Genomic DNA, 19,429 nt, shown 5'->3' on the forward strand with positions numbered 1-19,429 from the left:
GCTTTTCCCCAGCAGGATGCCGCTTGCCAATAAAAATAAAGATGGAAATATTCATTAAACATCACAGATCGCATTCATTAGTGAGGACCTGCGCTGCCCGCACTCGCTGCCGCACGCTTCATTTCCTTGCCACTGCAGTGAACTTACAGCGGCAGATTAATCTGTGTAATCCTTCTTTACTGCACACGGACTTCAGTTTATTTACTTCTGCATATATATATATATATATATATATATATATATATATATATATATATATATATATATATATATATATATATTTTTTTTTTTTTTTATAGCACCGGCACAGTCAGTGGTGTTGTAAACAGATTGTAATAATAGGCGGACCTCATAATCTCAGATCATCTCCAGAAGAACATGACCCAAATTGAGTTCAAACCCCCAATTCCGGGACCCTCCATGCTTCTACAGTTTACGAGGTCTCACAAGGACCCTTCTAGCTGATGGCCGGAGGTCGAATAAGCTAAACCTTCGCCACAGAAAGGCAACCGAGAAGCGTCAGATGTGTGGGACCGGATCGCTCACTTACTTCCATTCTTCCGGTGGGTGGGACTGCTCATATTTCTCTCTGACGTGAGACACCCCCATGTCCGGGTGCAGCCAGTGGACCTCCTCGGAGAGCAGGTGACTCAGGCGTAATCCATACGAAGAGACACATTTTACTTTGTGACTATCCACAATCTTCTGAATGATTCCCTAAACAAAAAAATTAGAAAATACTCAAAAATATGCGCCCACTCGTCACAAAATACACATGAAAAAAAGTCACCATTGTACTGCTTCTGAGTTACCTTCAGAGCTGCACTCACTATTCTGCTGGTGCAGTCACTGTGTACATACATTACATTACTGATCCTGAGTTACATCCTGTATTATACTCCAGAGCTGCACTCACTGTTCTGCTGGTGCAGTCACTGTGTACATACATTACATTACTGATCCTGAGTTACATCCTGTATTATACTCCAGAGCTGCACTCACTGTTCTGCTGGTGCAGTCACTGTGTACATACATTACTGATCCTGCGTTACATCCTGTATTATACTCCAGAGCTGCACTCACTATTCTGCTGGTGCAGTCACTGTGTACATACATTACAGTACTGATCCTGAGTTACATCCTGATATACAGTGGGGAAAAAAAGTATTTAGTCAGTCAGCAATAGTGCAAGTTCCACCACTTAAAAAGATGAGAGGCGTCTGTAATTTACATCATAGGTAGACCTCAACTATGGGAGACAAACTGAGAAAAAAAAATCCAGAAAATCACATTGTCTGGTTTTTTTTCATTTTATTTGCATATTATGGTGGAAAATAAGTATTTGGTCAGAAACAAGCAATCAAGATTTCTGGCTCTCACAGACCTGTAACTTCTTCTTTAAGAGTCTCCTCTTTCCTCCACTCATTACCTGTAGTAATGGCACCTGTTTAAACTTGTTATCAGTATAAAAAGACACCTGTGCACACCCTCAAACAGTCTGACTCCAAACTCCACTATGGTGAAGACCAAAGAGCTGTCAAAGGACACCAGAAACAAAATTGTAGCCCTGCACCAGGCTGGGAAGACTGAATCTGCAATAGCCAACCAGCTTGGAGTGAAGAAATCAACTGTGGGAGCAATAATTAGAAAATGGAAGACATACAAGACCACTGATAATCTCCCTCGATCTGGTGCTCCACGCAAAATCCCACCCCGTGGGGTCAGAATGATCACAAGAACGGTGAGCAAAAATCCCAGAACCACGCGGGGGGACCTAGTGAATGAACTGCAGAGAGCTGGGACCAATGTAACAAGGCCTACCATAAGTAACACACTACGCCACCATGGACTCAGATCCTGCAGTGCCAGACGTGTCCCACTGCTTAAGCCTGTACATGTCCGGGCCCGTCTGAAGTTTGCTAGAGAGCATTTGGATGATCCAGAGGAGTTTTGGGAGAATGTCCTATGGTCTGATGAAACCAAACTGGAACTGTTTGGTAGAAACACAACTTGTCGTGTTTGGAGGAAAAAGAATACTGAGTTGCATCCATCAAACACCATACCTACTGTAAAGCATGGTGGTGGAAACATCATGCTTTGGGGCTGTTTCTCTGCAAAGGGGCCAGGACGACTGATCCGGGTACATGAAAGAATGAATGGGGCCATGATCGTGAGATTTTGAGTGCAAACCTCCTTCCATCAGCAAGCGCATTGAAGATGAAACGTGGCTGGGTCTTTCAACATGACAATGATCCAAAGCACACCGCCAGGGCAACGAAGGAGTGGCTTCGTAAGAAGCATTTCAAGGTCCTGGAGTGGCCTAGCCAGTCTCCAGATCTCAACCCTATAGAAAACCTTTGGAGGGAGTTGAAAGTCCGTGTTGCCAAGCGAAAAGCCAAAAACATCACTGCTCTAGAGGAGATCTGCATGGAGGAATGGGCCAACATACCAACAACAGTGTGTGGCAACCTTGTGAAGACTTACAGAAAACGTTTGACCTCTGTCATTGCCAACAAAGGATATATCACAAAGTATTGAGATGAAATTTTGTTTCTGACCAAATACTTATTTTCCACCATAATATGCAAATAAAATGAAAAAAAAAAACCAGACAATGTGATTTTCTGGATTTTTTTTTTCTCAGTTTGTCTCCCATAGTTGAGGTCTACCTATGATGTAAATTACAGACGCCTCTCATCTTTTTAAGTGGTGGAACTTGCACTATTGCTGACTAAATACTTTTTTTCCCCACTGTATACCCCAGAGCTGCACTCACTATTCTGCTGGTGGAGTCACTTTGTACATACATTACTTTTCAAGTAACACATGTACACAGTGACCAACCCATAGAATAGTGAACGCAGCAAAAGGCCGTCCCATAAGTCCCGCACCTTAACTTTGCATATATTTTGCTTTAATTCTTTACGCCCAGGGCTACAATCACAATTCTGCTGCAAGACAAGATTTCCACATTTGAAGGGGTTATCCACATTAGGGGAGGGGGGGGACAGTTGTTAACTACATGCTCGCCATCATCATTGTATGGACGAGGAAATCTCTCGTGGTCCCACCACTGAAACGCGACATCGTGTACATCAGTCACATGGCCACTGCAGCCAATCAAAACCCAAATATACAGAGCTCATCTCATATCACACTGCTCTTTTTTGCAGCTTTAACTGTGAATGGAGAAAAATAAAAAAAAATGAAACATGTAAGCTGCGCTTACCCTGACATCGGTGGCGTCCCCGTGCCGGATATTGCTGGCCCATGTTGCCGGTTCGCTGTTCGTTTCGAAGTAATGGAAGACTTTTAAGACTCTCTCGATGGTCCCCGGCGATCGCTCCATGCCGGCGCTGAGACGGGACTTGGCGTTCGAGCTCGCTGTGTGGTTCAGGTTCGGGTCCAGGTAAGCCGCCGCCATGCTCTTGCTGGATGCTAAGTGCCGGTCATATTCTGCAAGAAAAAAAACAAAGGGTTAAAACCAGCAGCAGCGGTGTAATGAGGGTCCTGTAATACACAGTGTGGCGAAGAACGGGTTAAATCTACAGGGTTTCCCTTCTAGTCACACCATGGTGCGCTGGTGATGACCTTGCTTGGAGCCTCATATCTCCCGACGCTCCACACTAGACGCTCTGCGGGGGAAAATCGCCCTCGAGACGAAGCGCGCAGTAAAACGCGTGGGGGATTATTATATCCTGGGAATCTATACAGCGACGGCCTGTGACTGAGGAATTATAGGGTCCCGCTTACACAGCAGCGGACTTGGCACAATGAGTCAGTCATACTCCAAAACGCCAATGTCTGCACCGATACATTGCAACGAAACAGATCAACAGCTGAATTCAAAGCCGATATTCCCATTTCCATACACTATTTTTGGATAGTTCTTGTAAAAGATACATACTCGTGCAGTTTATTGCTTATTAAAATTTGCAGATATTAATACTAAATGGTTGCCTAGGAGACCGACCACCGCTGTTGTCGAGCTTGTAAACACTGAACTTGTTCTGCTGTCTAGCAGTGGTGGCCGGTCTCTAAAGCAACGAGAAAAGTGTTAATATATCAAGAACGGCTAAAAATGTTAACAAGCAGTAAATTGCAAAATTGCTTGTATTTGCAGGCACTATCCAACAGTACCAAATGTATACAGCTGGGAATAACCCCTTTAAACAATGTGTCTGTTCACTGACAGCCTGCAGATTTTTAGTAACAGCCTTTATTGTGACCCTAAGGGATTAACAGAGCAAATTATGCTGCAGAGAAAGCAGACACACAACCAGGGCCTGTAGGGGGCGCACGCCGAGAGTCTCCCTGGTGCTTGCACTGGGTGCTGACTGGACCAAACCTCTAATTTTCAAAATTTATTGTTTTATGGCAAAGAACAAAAACAGATTTTCTATTCTAATCAGCAGTAACACAGCCCGCGAGTGCCAAGGATTACACCTTTAATCCGGGGTCCTAAATCCCCCCCTGCCATCTGGAGGTCCGGCCTGCACTGGGCAGATTTACACACTGCAGGCACCATGATAAGGCGAGGCATAAGCAGCCCACTTTCACACACCTTGTGTTGCTGCATCTGGACCCTCCGGGATCGATGGTGGTCCAGCGGAACCAGGAGGGGGTCTGGGGGGCTACAACCATGCTAAAAAAGCTTATGTATGGAACCAGCCTGATAGGAAACAATAGTCTCCCCTATTATCAGACATTGAGAGAATATAAAAGTGTGGAGGAAAAAGCAAAACTATGCAGTTGCTGCCCACTGGCACACACTATCCTCGAAGCCCCCCAAGATTTACCGCTGCTCTCGGAGATGCCCCTGTAAACACACCATAAAGGGGTCCTGCTGTTTACACACAGAGTTCATCTCATCGCATGATAAGTTGGGAAAGTTCTTATGAAAATTTGCTTTTCCTTTCATTTTCCAGGATGTCTGCTTCCTGTCAGCAAATGACAAAATCCAGAACAGCTGATGTGTTACAATGATTGTAGTCAGAATTCAAAGCGATTGTCCTGTAAGCAATATACTACTGGGAGTGAAGGTGTGGACGATAGGGGCCGCTGGGACCCCCACCGATCACGAGAACGGGGGTCATAAAGTTCCCTGTGCTAGTACGGGAGCTCCCTTCTGCTTCCATCATATTTTGGATTTGTGGGGTTCCCGGCGGACAGACCCCCAGGAATCCTACATCTATCTCATGGGTAGGTGACACCCATAGCAGTTATTGGGACATTTGGGGTCTGACAGCTTTGAGTGCCAATGGAAGCTGTGCCCCTTTATACTTCGCTTGTCTCGAGCATGGGCACCAAGGGTAACACTCGGAGGAGCCCCTAATAACCAGATAGCCTCCCATGCCCCCTGTTCTTCCCCTGACTGATCACTCATTTTCTGCCTGCATATGATGGCAGCGGCCTAGTTTGTACCCCTCCATTCTCCGGCTGCCAACCTGCGCAGGGGCAATGAATTTAGACTGATTATAACAATTAGGCGCCGTCTACCGGGAGAAGGGGGTGGGGGGGACGGCTTCATTATCCTGTCATGCTGAGCCCCTCTTCTGGGGACTGACCTACTTCTGGAACCATTAGCTCACTTCCCGTCAAACTTCCTATAGCACCAGCTGGAAGCAGATCTTACGGGAAACTAGTAGAAAGTTTAATAAAGTAATGACCCCCCCCCCCCCCCCCCCCAACCTAAAAGGACAAGGAGAGTTGCCCAATGATCCTGTGCTATCCCTTTGACGAGCTGCTGTGGGGGCGAGTACACTCAGGGGTACACAAGGGGCCGGAGCCAACATGGATGGAGGATTCTTCACCATCCCCGCGTGCCAAGGACAGTTATCCTGGATACGGGAAGACCCAGCAGCTTCCACTAGGTAACTGTGACCAGACACAAGATTAAACACACTCCTGTACTGAAATACTCTGTGCTGCTGGGAACCCTGCTCATCACACTGCATAACCTCCTACAAGACCTGCACACTCCTCTACTGAAATACTCTGTGCTGCTGGGAACCCTGCTCATTACACTGCATAACCTCCTACAAGACCTGCACACTCCTCTACTGAAATACTTTGTGCTGCTGTGAACCCTGCTCATCACACTGCATTACCTCCTACAAGACCTGCACACTCCTCTACTGAAATACTCTGTGCTGCTGTGAACCCTGCTCATCACACTGCATAACCTCCTACAAGACCTGCACACTCCTCTACTGAAATACTCTGTGCTGCTGGGAACCCTGCTCATCACACTGCATAACCTCCTACAAGACCTGCACACTCCTCTACTGAAATACTCTGCGCTGCTGGGAACCCTGCTCATCACACTGCATAACCTCCTACAAGACCTGCACACTCCTCTACTGAAATACTCTGTGCTGCTGGGAACCCTGCTCATAACACTGCATTACCTCCTACAAGACCTGCACACTCCTCTACTGAAATACTCTATGCTGCTGGGAACCCTGCTCATCACACTGCATAACCTCCTACAAGATCAGCACACTCCTATACTGAAATACTCTGTGCTGCTGGGAACACTGCTCATCACACTGCATTACCTCCTACAAGGCCTGCACACTCCTCTACTGAAATACTCTGTGCTGCTGTGAACCCTGCTCATCACACTGCATAACCTCCTACAAGACCTGCGCACTCCTCTACTGAAATACTCTGCGCTGCTGGGAACCCTGCTCATCACACTGCATAACCTCCTACAAGACCTGCACACTCCTCTACTGAAATACTCTGTGCTGCTGGGAACACTGCTCATCACACTGCATTACCTCCTACAAGACCTGCACACTCCTCTACTGAAATACTCTGTGCTGCTGGGAACACTGCTCATCACACTGCATAACCTCCTACAAGATCAGCACACTCCTCTACTGAAATACTCTGTGCTGCTGGGAACCCTGCTCATCACACTGCATAACCTCCTACAAGATCAGCACACTCCTATACTGAAATACTCTGTGCTGCTGGGAACACTGCTCATCACACTGCATTACCTCCTACAAGACCTGCACACTCCTCTACTGAAATACTCTGTGCTGCTGGGAACCCTGCTCATCACACTGCATAACCTTCTACAAGACCTGCACACTCCTCTACTGAAATACTCTGTGCTGCTGGGAACCCTGCTCATCACACTGCATAACCTCCTACAAGACCTGCACACTCCTCTACTGAAATACTCTGCGCTGCTGGGAACCCTGCTGATCACACTGCATAACCTCCTACAAGACCTGCACACTCCTCTACTGAAATACTCTGTGCTGCTGGGAACCCTGCTCATCACACTGCATTACCTCCTACAAGACCTGCACACTCCTCTACTGAAATACTCTGTGCTGCTGGGAACCCTGCTCATCACACTGCATAACCTCCTACAAGACCTGCACACTCCTCTACTGAAATACTCTGTGCTGCTGGGAACCCTGCTCATCACACTGCATAACCTCCTACAAGACCTGCACACTCCTCTACTGAAATACTCTGTGCTGCTGGTGGCATCTTTCACCTTCCACAATGTAACCTCCTATAAGATCAGCACTCCTCGCCTGAAACACACTGTGCTGCGGAGAACCTTGCTCCTTACAATGCGCAACACACTCCTCTTCTGCAATATTCAGTGCTGCTGGAGACCCTGCTCCTTGCAATGAGTAACCTACCATAATATCACACCCCTCTGCAAGACCCCTTTCCCCATGATAGAGCTCAGCCCCATGGACTACGTCGGGTGCCGGACCCTAGTAAGTGACCTCCTGATACCGGCGTACACAAGAGCTCGCTGCAACCGCCCCAACATGACCAGACCTGCAACATAATAGCAACTGTGTGGGAAAGGCTTCCCTCCATTAAAGTGATGACATCTCGGTGGGCATGCTGATACATGTAGTGCCAGGACAGCAGCACAAAGCCTGTGATCGGTTCATATCAACGACTGGCTCTGCAAATACAAAATCCGCACCAGTGCCCCCACAACCAGTAAAGTGGCTGCAGCCGCTGCGCCCCCAGATCACAAGGACAATCTGCTACAATATTTCACCATGTGCAATATGTCTGCTTGCTGTTAATCAAAGCAAAACCCCTTGCCGACATCTATGCACCGAAAATCCAGAACTTTGGGTCTGATTCAGTATTTTTCACTTGCACCTTCTTTCATGTCCATCTTATATACCTTCGCCATTGTGAGCTGCATTTTCACTTTCCAGATGTTTTTGGCTTTTTTTATCAATTATAACTTTAAAAAAAAAAAAGAAATAAGTTGCAAAATTTTGCACAAATGGCTTCCAGTCACTCCTGGAATGAATTTCTGTACTTTATTAATGTTAAAAAAAAAAAAGTTGTGAGCCATGTTGCGAAACGTTACAATGTATCGGCACAGGATAAATTATCATAGGAGGATTCTGGATACAATTGTAACAAGCCATCAGTTTAGTTGAAGGAAAAGCCTCTGGGGACAAAAGAGCGACTCCGGCACCACAGAGCTGTACATGCGCCACGTGGGCAACCATCCATCTGAAGGGCCACCATGGACCCGACAAAACCAACGGCGGGAGCCGAATCCACAGCAATCAACTGATCGATGATGTGGCTCCTCCCAGAGCTTTCCCCCTCACTGACAGCCAGCAGAGATCTCGCCAGTGGCAGCCACCAAGTATCTGACAGTTGCAGAACTCTTTTCATGTGAGCTTACATAACACAATGAAGGAGGAAACACCTGACTGATTCGATGAGTCAGCGCTTGTAAGATCGGGGCGTGGAGCGGCAGGTGACCGGGTCGCAGCGCGCCCTCTTATAGCAACGCGCGCCACGTCCGGGTGAGAACTGTTTACAGCGTATATAGAGCCGTCCGGCGTGTAAAGACACGAAATAGGAAAATTCCAGCTTTGCAAGAGCAACGGCCACAGGCTTCGGTGCCAGCATCTGCCCTGTACCGGGGATTTAAAGGGCCACTAACCCTAAACATCTGATATCGGGATAGTAGTTCAATATTCTAGATTTTGTTATTTTCTTTTTACTGCAAGATTTCTCTGTAAGTGAACAGAAACATTTGAAGAACGCTTACTGGTCCTTACACTTCTTGACTGCAGTACCGGCATATACTGGTACCTTGGTGGCGCAGGAGGACGTGCAAGCGGAGGTCAGATCTGCCAAAGAATCTGCAGCAGAAATCCGAGGCTGACCCCCGAGGATCAGATCTGCACACACACACTGGCCCCATTCAATGAAGCCAACACGATGGTAGCTACTAAATGTGGCTTCTTCATCAATGGCGGAGGATCGTGTGGACCCTCTTCTGACCTCTACTGGGGGGGATATGATGGGTACAGCTGTCACACGCTCCTGACAGTGTTGACTGTCGCACTGGATGTATGGCAGATTGAAAGGGTTAACCTTTATTGCACTTCCCCTTCCAGTGTAGAGAGGACTTCACCAGTATCTGGGACCATGATATTAGTAATTAGATGCATCCGTTCCGTCCACATACAACAGAATGTACAGAGTTAATAATTGGGTGCCGGCAGGTCCAGTCGGTGGAGACCCCCGGGGCTGCTTCCTCATGAATCCCGCACCTACATGTCACATCCATCGGGAGGAAGCGACGGCCACCTTACAACAGAGCTCACCTTCCTGGTAGCTTCTCCTCCTGCATAGGTGCTGTATACACTAAACGGTAGAGATGCTGAACCCTATAGTCATGCTGACTGAGCCGATACATTGAAACAGCCCCTTGTTTCCTCTACAAAGGACCCCGGTTTAAGGGTACGTGCACACGCTGCGGAATCCGCTGTGGATTAATCCGCACGGATTTTGCAAAAACCGCAGATAATCCGCAGGTCCAAAGACCTGCGGATTATCTGCGGTTTTGCCTGCGGTTTGGTCCTGCGGATTCACTATCTCCACAATGGTAGAGATAGGAACCCGCAGCGGTTTCCGCAGAAAGAATTGACATGCAATTCTTTCTGCGGATTCAAAACCGCAGCAAATCCGCGCGGTTTTTTCCGCAGCGTCGGCACAGCGTTTTTTTTTTCCCATTCAAATGAATGGTACTGTACACCGCAGCTAAAACTGCTGCGTGTCCGCAGCGGCCAAAACCGCTGCGGAAACGCAGCGGAATCCGCAGCGTGTGCACACAGCCTAACCCCGCGTGTGCTCAGATTGATAAACAAGCGACTTAATTAAATAAGATGGAAGAAAGATGTAAAAACAGGATGGATGAGAGGGTCCAGCCCGGTGCAGCACTACATAACGCTCCACCAGACAGAGGCGGCAGGAAGAGAATCACTATGGAAGAAGGTCACCCTCCCCAAACCTGGGACGCAGGTCACAAGTGTAAGTGCAGCATCACAAAAGGGTCGCTGGTCTGTTGCCATGACAACAGGGATTTGTGAAAGCGGCGGTGGTATTACCCGGGTGCCCGCCGTAATCCCTTCTGACAAGTGCAGCAGGACGCTCCGGAGGGAGGTGGTTTTGAAAAAAGGTAACAGATCGCCGGGGACGCAATGCTGTCAAGACAGATGTACGGCCCCCGATCCAGCTGTAAATAACACACGGACAGATGTTCATATGGAAAATGCATTAGTGTTCATACCTCCGAGGAAGTAATACACCCCCCCATAACAGCCAAACACCAAAACAAAGCTGATACGGAAGGAGGACACATGTCCAGAACAGAACAGAGACCACCAACATGGACTTAACTAACCCCCCCCCCCCACCATGTGCCCAGTACAGGAACCCCCCAATCAACACATCGGAGAACCAAGACCCCAAAAGGCCTCAAAATGAGACCCCCTTCCCATCAACATGGTACGAATTAAGGTGAGGTGAGCCCCCCCGCATGGTTGTGAACCCAGAACCCTCCTTTACACAACATCAAATCTAGGCCCTCCTTCATGCGGACACGTGCACGTCTGTGAACCCAGACCCCACCACGCATCACACCAAAACCTAAGCCCTCCACACACATCTGAGTAAACCTAGATCTTGTCCCCCCGCAAGCACACCCCCCACCCCCGAACGTGCATCTCTAAATCCAGACCCCTCTGCACATGTAGCCCTAAAAACAGAAAAAAAAACAGACCCAACCCCCTCCCGTGCATCCCTAAACCATGACCCCCACACTCCCACTCTCTGGTGTCTAACTAAACCCAGGCCCCTCCTGCCAGCATGCATCCCCAAAACCCAGACCCCTTCACACACGTCCCTAAAACCAGAATCTGCCTGCATGCACATTTGTTTTTTCAGGCCTTAGTGACAGGAGAGGAACAGTCGCAGAAACTTCTGCAGGGTGTGAATGTGACTTTATATCAGGAGGCTGAAAACCTCACAAAACTGCTCTCTTGGGGAGCATACACTATCCATAACGCCAGGGAGGAAACACTTGATAGTTCAGAGCCTCCCCGCAGAAAGAAGATACTATAGCCCGCACCAGCAGGAGGACCCCCCCAACAAGATGATGGATTGGAAAGTGCAGCTCACCGCGCCGTCCTGCCAGGGTGCCGTCGTTCAGTCACAGGGTCAGCCGGGCGCCACAGAAATGTACAGTCCCTGCTTTCTCCTCATCTATAAGTCGTGGACGATGGAGGCGGCCTTACAGGCAGGGCTGTGGAGTCGGTAAGCCAAACCTGCGACTCCGACTCCTCAATTTCCCTTACACCGACTCCGACTCCAACTCCGACTCCGACTCCCACACAGATTGCTTATATTTAAGTGAAAAATTTATTGTAGTACAATGTGAACCTCAGACATTTAATCATTTTTATGATCCAATAATCAAGATATTTAGATAGAACAGAATATATATTGGTGTACTACCCGGTTTTCATTCTTTTTGGTACAGATACGATATGGATAGACAGATATGGATAGATAGAGCAAATTTCTAATCTGCTTTTGCTATTGAAAACATTATCTATGAGCTCAAAAACCTTTCAGGTGATGCAGTTTTTTAAAAAGCTGATCTGCTTTTGCAGCTGAAAAACGTATCCTCAAAAAACACAGGGAAAACGCTGTGTGTGAATGTAGCCTTAGATCAGGAATAGAACAGCCATTTATAGGACATTTCATAACTTTCCCAAACGCCTATAAAAAAATATTCAGCACATCCTGCATTGAATTACTGTACCCAATTTATTATATATTTTAGGAGTCGGACCATTTTATACCGACTCCAACTCCGACTCCACAGCCCTGCTTACAGGAGGCCCGAGGCGACAGAGGACACATGGAGGACTACCCCAAACACGTTCCAGTCATTATCGCCTCATAATTATCAGTTCTGAAAATGAGAACCGACAACGTCCATCAAAGGGAAATTGTAAGCTGGAGCAAAAACTCGGCATTTCTGAAGGGGTTTGCCTGAATTACAAATCCCATTGTCATATCACCTATTAAAGTGTTTATAGAGGGGCCCCTGTTCTTCCCCAGGGTGGAAAGCCAATATGAAGAGCGTCCCAAGTGGTGGAGGACCTTCCTGTCCTGCATTACTCCAGCACTTATATAATTGTGCAATGCTTCATTTCTCCTCTAGAGGCGCTGCAGACAGACTGGACACTTACTGCTGGTGTCATCACAGATTACAGCTGATCGCTCGGGGTCCAAGCAGAAGGAGCACTAAGAGATCAGCTTCATGTCACAGGACCCTTCCCACTATTTTTCCGCCGCTCTCCATAAAATGTGCCACATTGAACATCTATCGTATCCGGCTGTGTACCTGACACTTCTATGGCAGCTGTTACACACAGATGCAAACATGGAGTGAGGGATGACGGGGGATGGGATTACAGAGTCGGGGAAAGCGGGACCACGAGAGAATTAATCAGAGGAGCGCTGCAAATGAGAAATGGCAGACAGGACGCCGGTGATCACCGCCGAAGACAAAATGCCTAATGAAAACGTCAACGGGGCTTCACGGGGGCCATGGAAATGCACCAATGGGGGCTCTGCACCACCAGAAGCCACGGGGTGGAATAAAATCAGCACCCACATTGCTGCTATAATACGGTGCCTGAAAACCATGGAGGAAAATCCATAGCGAGATAGAAGCCACGCAGAAGATACGAATACATGGTCATCTGGTTGCGCTGTCATTACCCTAGTGTGTATGGGCACCTAGGTGGTCTGCATCATTTCCCATGCTTTACACTGCAGCACAAAGCTCACACTACCACGGCCCGGCACCACTCACATTAATTATGGGGCGATTTCATAAAGCAGCCACAGAGAGGCCGAGGTTCTCCCTTTAAATCCTGACGTTCACCTCACGTCTTCTAATCATAGCGGATAAATCCAGCAGATAAACATCGTATTTCATAGACCTCACAATAGAAGTGTTGAGAGAAGCTGAGGCTGCACTGAACGTGAAGGAATAAAGCAAACATGAGCGCAGGGTACAGAGATCCTCCTATGGACCAGGATCCAAAATAAGCAAACACAGGAGAGACGTCCTGCAAGCAGAGGAGCGTTAACCCCTTGCACCCAGCGAGCCGGCACCTCCACTAGGCACGACCCCTGCACCCAGCGGGGCAACACCTCCACTAGGTACGACCCCTGCACCCAGCGGGGCAACACCTCCACTAGGCACGACCCCTGCACCCAGCGGCCCGGCACCTCCACTAGGCACGACCCCTGCACCCAGCGGCCCGGCACCTCCACTAGGCACGACCCCTGCACCCAGCGGCCCGGCACCTCCACTAGGCACGACCCCTGCACCCAGCGGCCCGGCACCTCCACTAGGCACGACCCCTGCACCCAGCGGCCCGGCACCTCCACTAGGCACGACCCCTGCACCCAGCGGGCTGACACCTCCACTAGGCACGACCCCTGCACCCAGCGGGGTGACACCTACACTAGGCACAACCCCGGCACCTCCACTAGGCACGACCCCTGCACCCAGCGGCCCGGCACCTCCACTAGGCACGACCCCTGCACCCAGCAGCCCGGCACCCCCACTAGGCACGACCCCTGCACCCAGTAGCCCGGCACCTCCAGTAGGCATGACCCCTGCACCTAGCGGCCCGGCACCTCCACTAGGCACGACCCCTGCACCCAGCGGCCCAGCACCTCTATTAGGCACAACCCCTGCACCCAGCGGCCCGGCACCTCCACTAGGCACGACCCCTGCACCAAGCACCTCCTCTAGGCACGACCCCTGCACCCAGCGGCTCGGCACCTCCACTAGGCACCACCCCTGCACCCAACAGCAGACACCTCCACTGGGCATCACCCCTGCACCCAGTGTTCCGGCACCTCCACTAGGCACCACCTCTGCACCCAACAGCAGACACCTCCACTAGGCATCACCCCTGCACCCAGCGGGCCGGCACCTCCACAAGGCACTACCTCTGCACCCAGCGGGACAGCAACTCTACGCCCGCAAAACTTCAACTCAAATCATTGCAGAAATTTTTCATGATCTACAAGATTTCATCACTTCAAGTCTAAATCTGAAGGCTGAAATCCTGCACAGACCTCAAAGCAGCAAAAATATAACAAAAACACATCTTCACAGCTGAGTGTTTGTTACAATGTACAGTATTATGCACAAGACTGAGATAGGAAAAACAGTCACTAGGTGATAATGTGAACAAAAATAGAAAATAAACAGAACTTAATTGTATTTAGTTCATAAAAATAAACTAAGAAATCTAAAGATCACCAATATTTGGTGACTGCCCATTGCCTTCATCAGTTCTTCAAATCCCTGACTTTATGCAAGTGTAAAATTATAGTCATGCGCTGGAGTAACCAATTGTGCCAACCAGGATCAGCATTTTTATATTTGGGTTGAAACACAGTCATTAACAGAAATAGCTGGGTTAGAGGCTTAAAACTAGGTGCCGTACAGACTAATTCTGCTGTATGAGTGAGGTTGTGGAAGACGGTGTCGTGTCAAAGGTCATACACCTGGGCCAGACCGAGCATGGCAACAAGACACAAGGTAATTATACTGCATCAGGAAGGTCAGGCAGTGCTGGTTAAGCTCTTTTGAAGCAAGAAAGGACAAAGTTAAGGACTGCAGACAGATGTGGTGGTCGGCCAAGGAAGCCAAGTGCAGCAGATGAAAGACACATCATGTACGGTAACTTCCCTTCAAAATCAAGAGATGTCCAGCAGTGCCATCAGCTCAGAACATTCTTACTTTCTATCATTTTTTCCCCACACATGCCTAAAACTTTTGCACAGTGCTGTATGCAACCTAAAAAAACAAAAACCTCTGCGCAAACACCAGCATGGGCACAACTGTACCAACCCTTCAGCTGTGTGCAGGATGGAGAATGTGGAGATTTGCAGGCTCTGACTGTAACCCCACACGGCTTCTCATTTCTGCCGCTTACAATGAACATGAGCTGTGTGAACAGAGCCTTACCTGCACTGACACATTGTAACGAAGTCATGATAGAGGTTTACATTTCGCTCACAGTTCTTTACCTAGACTGTGCACATTGCGCCAAACCTTCTGTTGTGATCAGACTTAGGTCTGCGCAGGCTTTCAGCAATGTTCCCAACCACTGACAGCAGAGCAGTTGAAAAAAAAAAATAAAGGCAGCGGCGCCCAAAGCAGCAAAACCATTCATATCGGAACTCTATAACCGGGTGATGCAACACAGTAACAAAGCCGCAGCTGTGCAGCCGCCAGGACACAGCGCAGGATTTATTAATGGAGGCCGGCCTATCCCAGAATGCTGTATTCACCACCAGCCTGGTCACATGACCCGGTCCCCCAGAGGCATGATGGGAAGAGTAATTCACAGCGAACATTAGCCAAAAGCGTTAATGGGCCGAGAACGCAGAGACGTAATGGGATCGGGGCTGCGGCTGAGCGCCTGCGCCCTCTGTCATTAAATATTCATGAGACCGACGTGCGTGCAAAAATATACCCCCCCCCCCCCCCCGAGGATTGGCAGATAATACATGTAGAGTAATGTGTTCACAAGAAGAAAAAAGCAACATTAATTACGGTATCCAGAAAAACTGCTGTTTTTATATTAATCGCGCTCTAAAAAAAAAAAAAAAAAATATTGCCAGCATAGCCACTTGTGTGCTTGTATAGCAGAAGTTCTGGTAATCCAAGAATTACAAAACCGCATGCGAGCATTAGGTGTGCTACACGAGGATCGCAGGGTTCTCCGCTGCAGCACGGCTCGCCAAAAAGCAACGGTTTTTTGGGGGGTTTTTTTTGCAAATGTAAAAGGCATCACTTCCATGATAAATCATGTGCAAGAAGCGCGTGGCTGCGGCTATGTGCACACGTTGTGGATTTATTTGGCTGCGTTTTTTTCTGCGCAGATTTTGCTAAATCCGCATGTAAAATGACCTGCATTTTACCTGCGGATTTAGTGCGGATTTCCCCTGCGTTTTTACACCTGCGGATTCCTATAGTGGAATAGGTGTAAAAACGCTGCGGAATCGGCTGCGGGAAATAAACCGCTGCGTTTCTGCGAGAATATTCTGCAGCATGTGCACCGAGGATTTCATTTTCCATAGCTTTACATGGTACTGTACACCGCATGGAAAACAGACGCGGATCCGCAGCCAAATCCGCAATGTGCGCACAGACCCTTAAGTTTGGGTGAAATCTGTGGCAAAATCGCTGAAAGAATTGCCGTGCTGCGGATATAAAATCTGCAGCGCGTGAACGAGACTTCAAGATTCTCACTCACTTTGCTGGCATCCGGAAACCATTCAAAATACGAAAAACCCGGGCTCAAGGGAGATTTGAAACATATTTTCTGGTCCTGCCCAGCTCTCACAGAATTATGGAATAAGATTTCCATATACATTGGTGAACTTCTTGACAAGAACTTTACACTTTCCCCTCAAACAGCTCTTTTTTCCTTGGACTTGGAAGAGGTACATTACTCAACTAAAAAAGCTATAATACACCTTTTACTGATAACTAAAAATATGATAGCCTCCTTCTGGAGAAGAACTGACATACCAAGATTCTCTGACATTGTGGATAGACTAAAGACACATAATTCCTTGGACCTAAAATTCTCAATAGCAAATGGATGCTTACATAAATATGACAATAAATGGAGCATATGGAACACTAAATACCAAGATTTAGTTTAGTTTAGTTAAGACTTTCTTGTTAATAAGTTTTTTTTCTTACCCTTAAGCTAAAGGTAGCTTCCCAGCTATTTTCGATGTACATGGTTTGAACATGGAAATTCAAAGAAGATTATCTCACTAAGACAGATAAATTTTTTTGTAGTAGATATACAAATATGTTCAGCTCTGTCTATGTTACTATCAAAACTCCTTTCTCTCCCTTCCCTACTCCTATCCCTTTCCTTCCCCCCCTTTCCCTACTTATCAAGGTGAATTATTACATAAACAAAGAGCATGTTTGTAAATTTTGTTAAAATACCTAATAAAATATTTGAAAACAAAATACGAAAAACCAGCGAAAAATCTACAATGTGTGCACAGGCCCCCGTAAACTGCGGACACAAGGCCTCGCCACCTCGTGCACCGGCCCCCTCGCTATGGAGGGTCCATGCGGCCTCTCCCATAATCTGGGAGATTGCGACCAGGTTGCCACGGCTGCGACCTAGAAGAATACGCTGAGTTCCGGTGACTTATTGCGCTGTCGGCGGTGCTGGACTTTCTAGGCCACAAGTTGTCTGGGACTTTGCCCCAATGTAAGTGTGTGACGGCGCCGGGGCCGCGGGACGCCCTATGGCGGTGGATGCGGCAGAATCCGTGGTGTCGCTTAGTCCGGAGGCGGCAGGCGGTGACCTCAGAGCGGCCGTCGGTGGCATCATCCCGTGTGTGCAGAGACAGGAGCGCCGGCCGCCGCCACAACAAAAGCCCGAAATAACAAATCCGCATCGCCGGCAGCCTGTGATGAGGTCACCGCTGCCACCGTCACCCGCGTCCGACGCGTCACCCGGGGACATGAACGATTCACGCGTCATCATTTGCAGATCTTTAATATCCTGATTTCAGTGGTTTTTTGCCCTTTGTCCGGGCGGAAGAAGTGGAATCAGATCCTGGGACAAACAAAGGCCATGCAGGAGGGAGAGACACAGCGAGCACCAAAAGGGTTAATCCAACCCTGCACAGATTAACCCCTGCCCAACCAAAAAGGATGGCCAAACCCAGAACCTGCCCTGTACACAGAGAGGTGGCGGGTGAGGGGTTAACGCCATAAACCTGCATTAACCCCTTACCACCTGAAAGCTCAAAGGGTTAAAATTCCAGTCACTAAGTGGTTAACAGGACTGGGAGTCAGAGACAGCTGTCAGGTCTGCGCCAGGAGGTGAAGCGTTAATTAACCCCTGAGCGGCGGCCCGCTAGTGTCAGACGGCCAAGAGAGGGTTAATCCCTGCCGGGTCCAGGGTGGCAAGGGTTAACCCGCGGGTGTCCAGTCGCGCCATTGCCGGCCCCGGATGTGCCCCCCCCCCCCCCCGGTCCTCCCTCCTTTACCTTTCGCCCAGCAGATCGGGAATGGGCTGCAGCCGCTCTTCTCCATAGAGATGGCGGCACCTGTCTGCTCGGGGCCCGCCCGGCCGGCGGCCCGGACACCGCGACAGGCAGCGACAACGTCCCGACTCAGCGCCGCCCGCAGCAGCGGCAGCAGCAGCCGGGGCCGGACACGAGCCGCATCCCGGTCCACCAGCAGCAGCAGAGCGAGGGCGGGGCCTGCGGGGGGCGGGCCGTCATCTGCATACACCTTGTGAATATGCTAATCTCACGCTACACTGGGATTTAAAGGGACAGGAGCCTCAGGAATCAGGGCAGGCGGCAGGGCAGGCATTTTGTACATTCCCCTTTAACCCCTTAATGACCAAGCTCATTTTCACCTTTTGTTACCACTGTCACCTGAGGAGGTCCCAGCTCTGGACGCTTCACCGGATCCAACCGATTCGGAAACGGATTTTTCGTGACATATTGTCCTTTCACGGTAGTGACCAAATTGGAAAACTGGGTGTTACCGAGTGTGAACACACCCCTATCCACAACACTGTCCAATCAGAGACTTCAACAGCAGCACTGTGCTAGGCCATCTCTTCATACATTGCCAGGAGGAATAACAGAGGGGCGGCAGTTCCCAGCGCTCTGCATTGTGCTGTTCCTCAGTCCTCCTGGGACTGTAGGAAGAGAGGATGTTACCATTTCCATGGTTAAAGGGGCGTGTCCCTACAGTCTGATACTGATTGGACAGAGTCAAGCAGGGACACGCCTCTAGAATGTAATTCACAGCTACAATTCATTCACAATTTTTCAGAAGGAAAATAATGAAAGGTTCAAATAAAAAATGCTCCAAATGCACCACTAGGGGGAGCTCACTACATGCAGATTTATACAGCCACCACTAAGGGGAGCTCACTACATACAGATTTATACAGTCACCACTAGGGGGAGCTCACTACATACAGATTTATACAGCCACCACTAGGGGGAACTC

The 19,429-nt window shown here is 48.8% G+C and overlaps 1 protein-coding gene across 13 annotated transcripts in view; it reads right to left on the reverse strand.

Annotated features, from left to right (window-relative positions):
• The window catches only part of PTK2 (protein tyrosine kinase 2), a 171,714-nt gene that overhangs the window by 82,672 nt on the left and 69,613 nt on the right, over nt 1–19,429 (reverse strand). For 5 of the 13 annotated variants that reach the window (XM_073590411.1, XM_073590409.1, XM_073590399.1 and 2 more), the window contains exons 1-3: nt 18,448–18,638; nt 3,230–3,456; nt 551–717 (exon numbers count right to left, since the gene is read on the reverse strand). In XM_073590411.1, the coding sequence (XP_073446512.1) occupies nt 551–717; nt 3,230–3,456; nt 18,448–18,493 (440 nt within the window). In that variant the 5' untranslated portion in view covers nt 18,494–18,638. Of the gene's footprint in view, nt 1–550; nt 718–3,229; nt 3,457–18,447; nt 18,640–19,429 lie in introns of those variants that run through there. The other 8 variants (XM_073590408.1, XM_073590405.1, XM_073590407.1 and 5 more) reach the window with 3 other exon arrangements.

Source organism: Dendrobates tinctorius, unplaced genomic scaffold (assembly GCF_039654945.1).
Source record: "Dendrobates tinctorius isolate UK_male_01 unplaced genomic scaffold, ASM3965494v1 ptg000116l, whole genome shotgun sequence".
Lineage (NCBI taxonomy): Eukaryota > Metazoa > Chordata > Amphibia > Anura > Dendrobatidae > Dendrobates > Dendrobates tinctorius.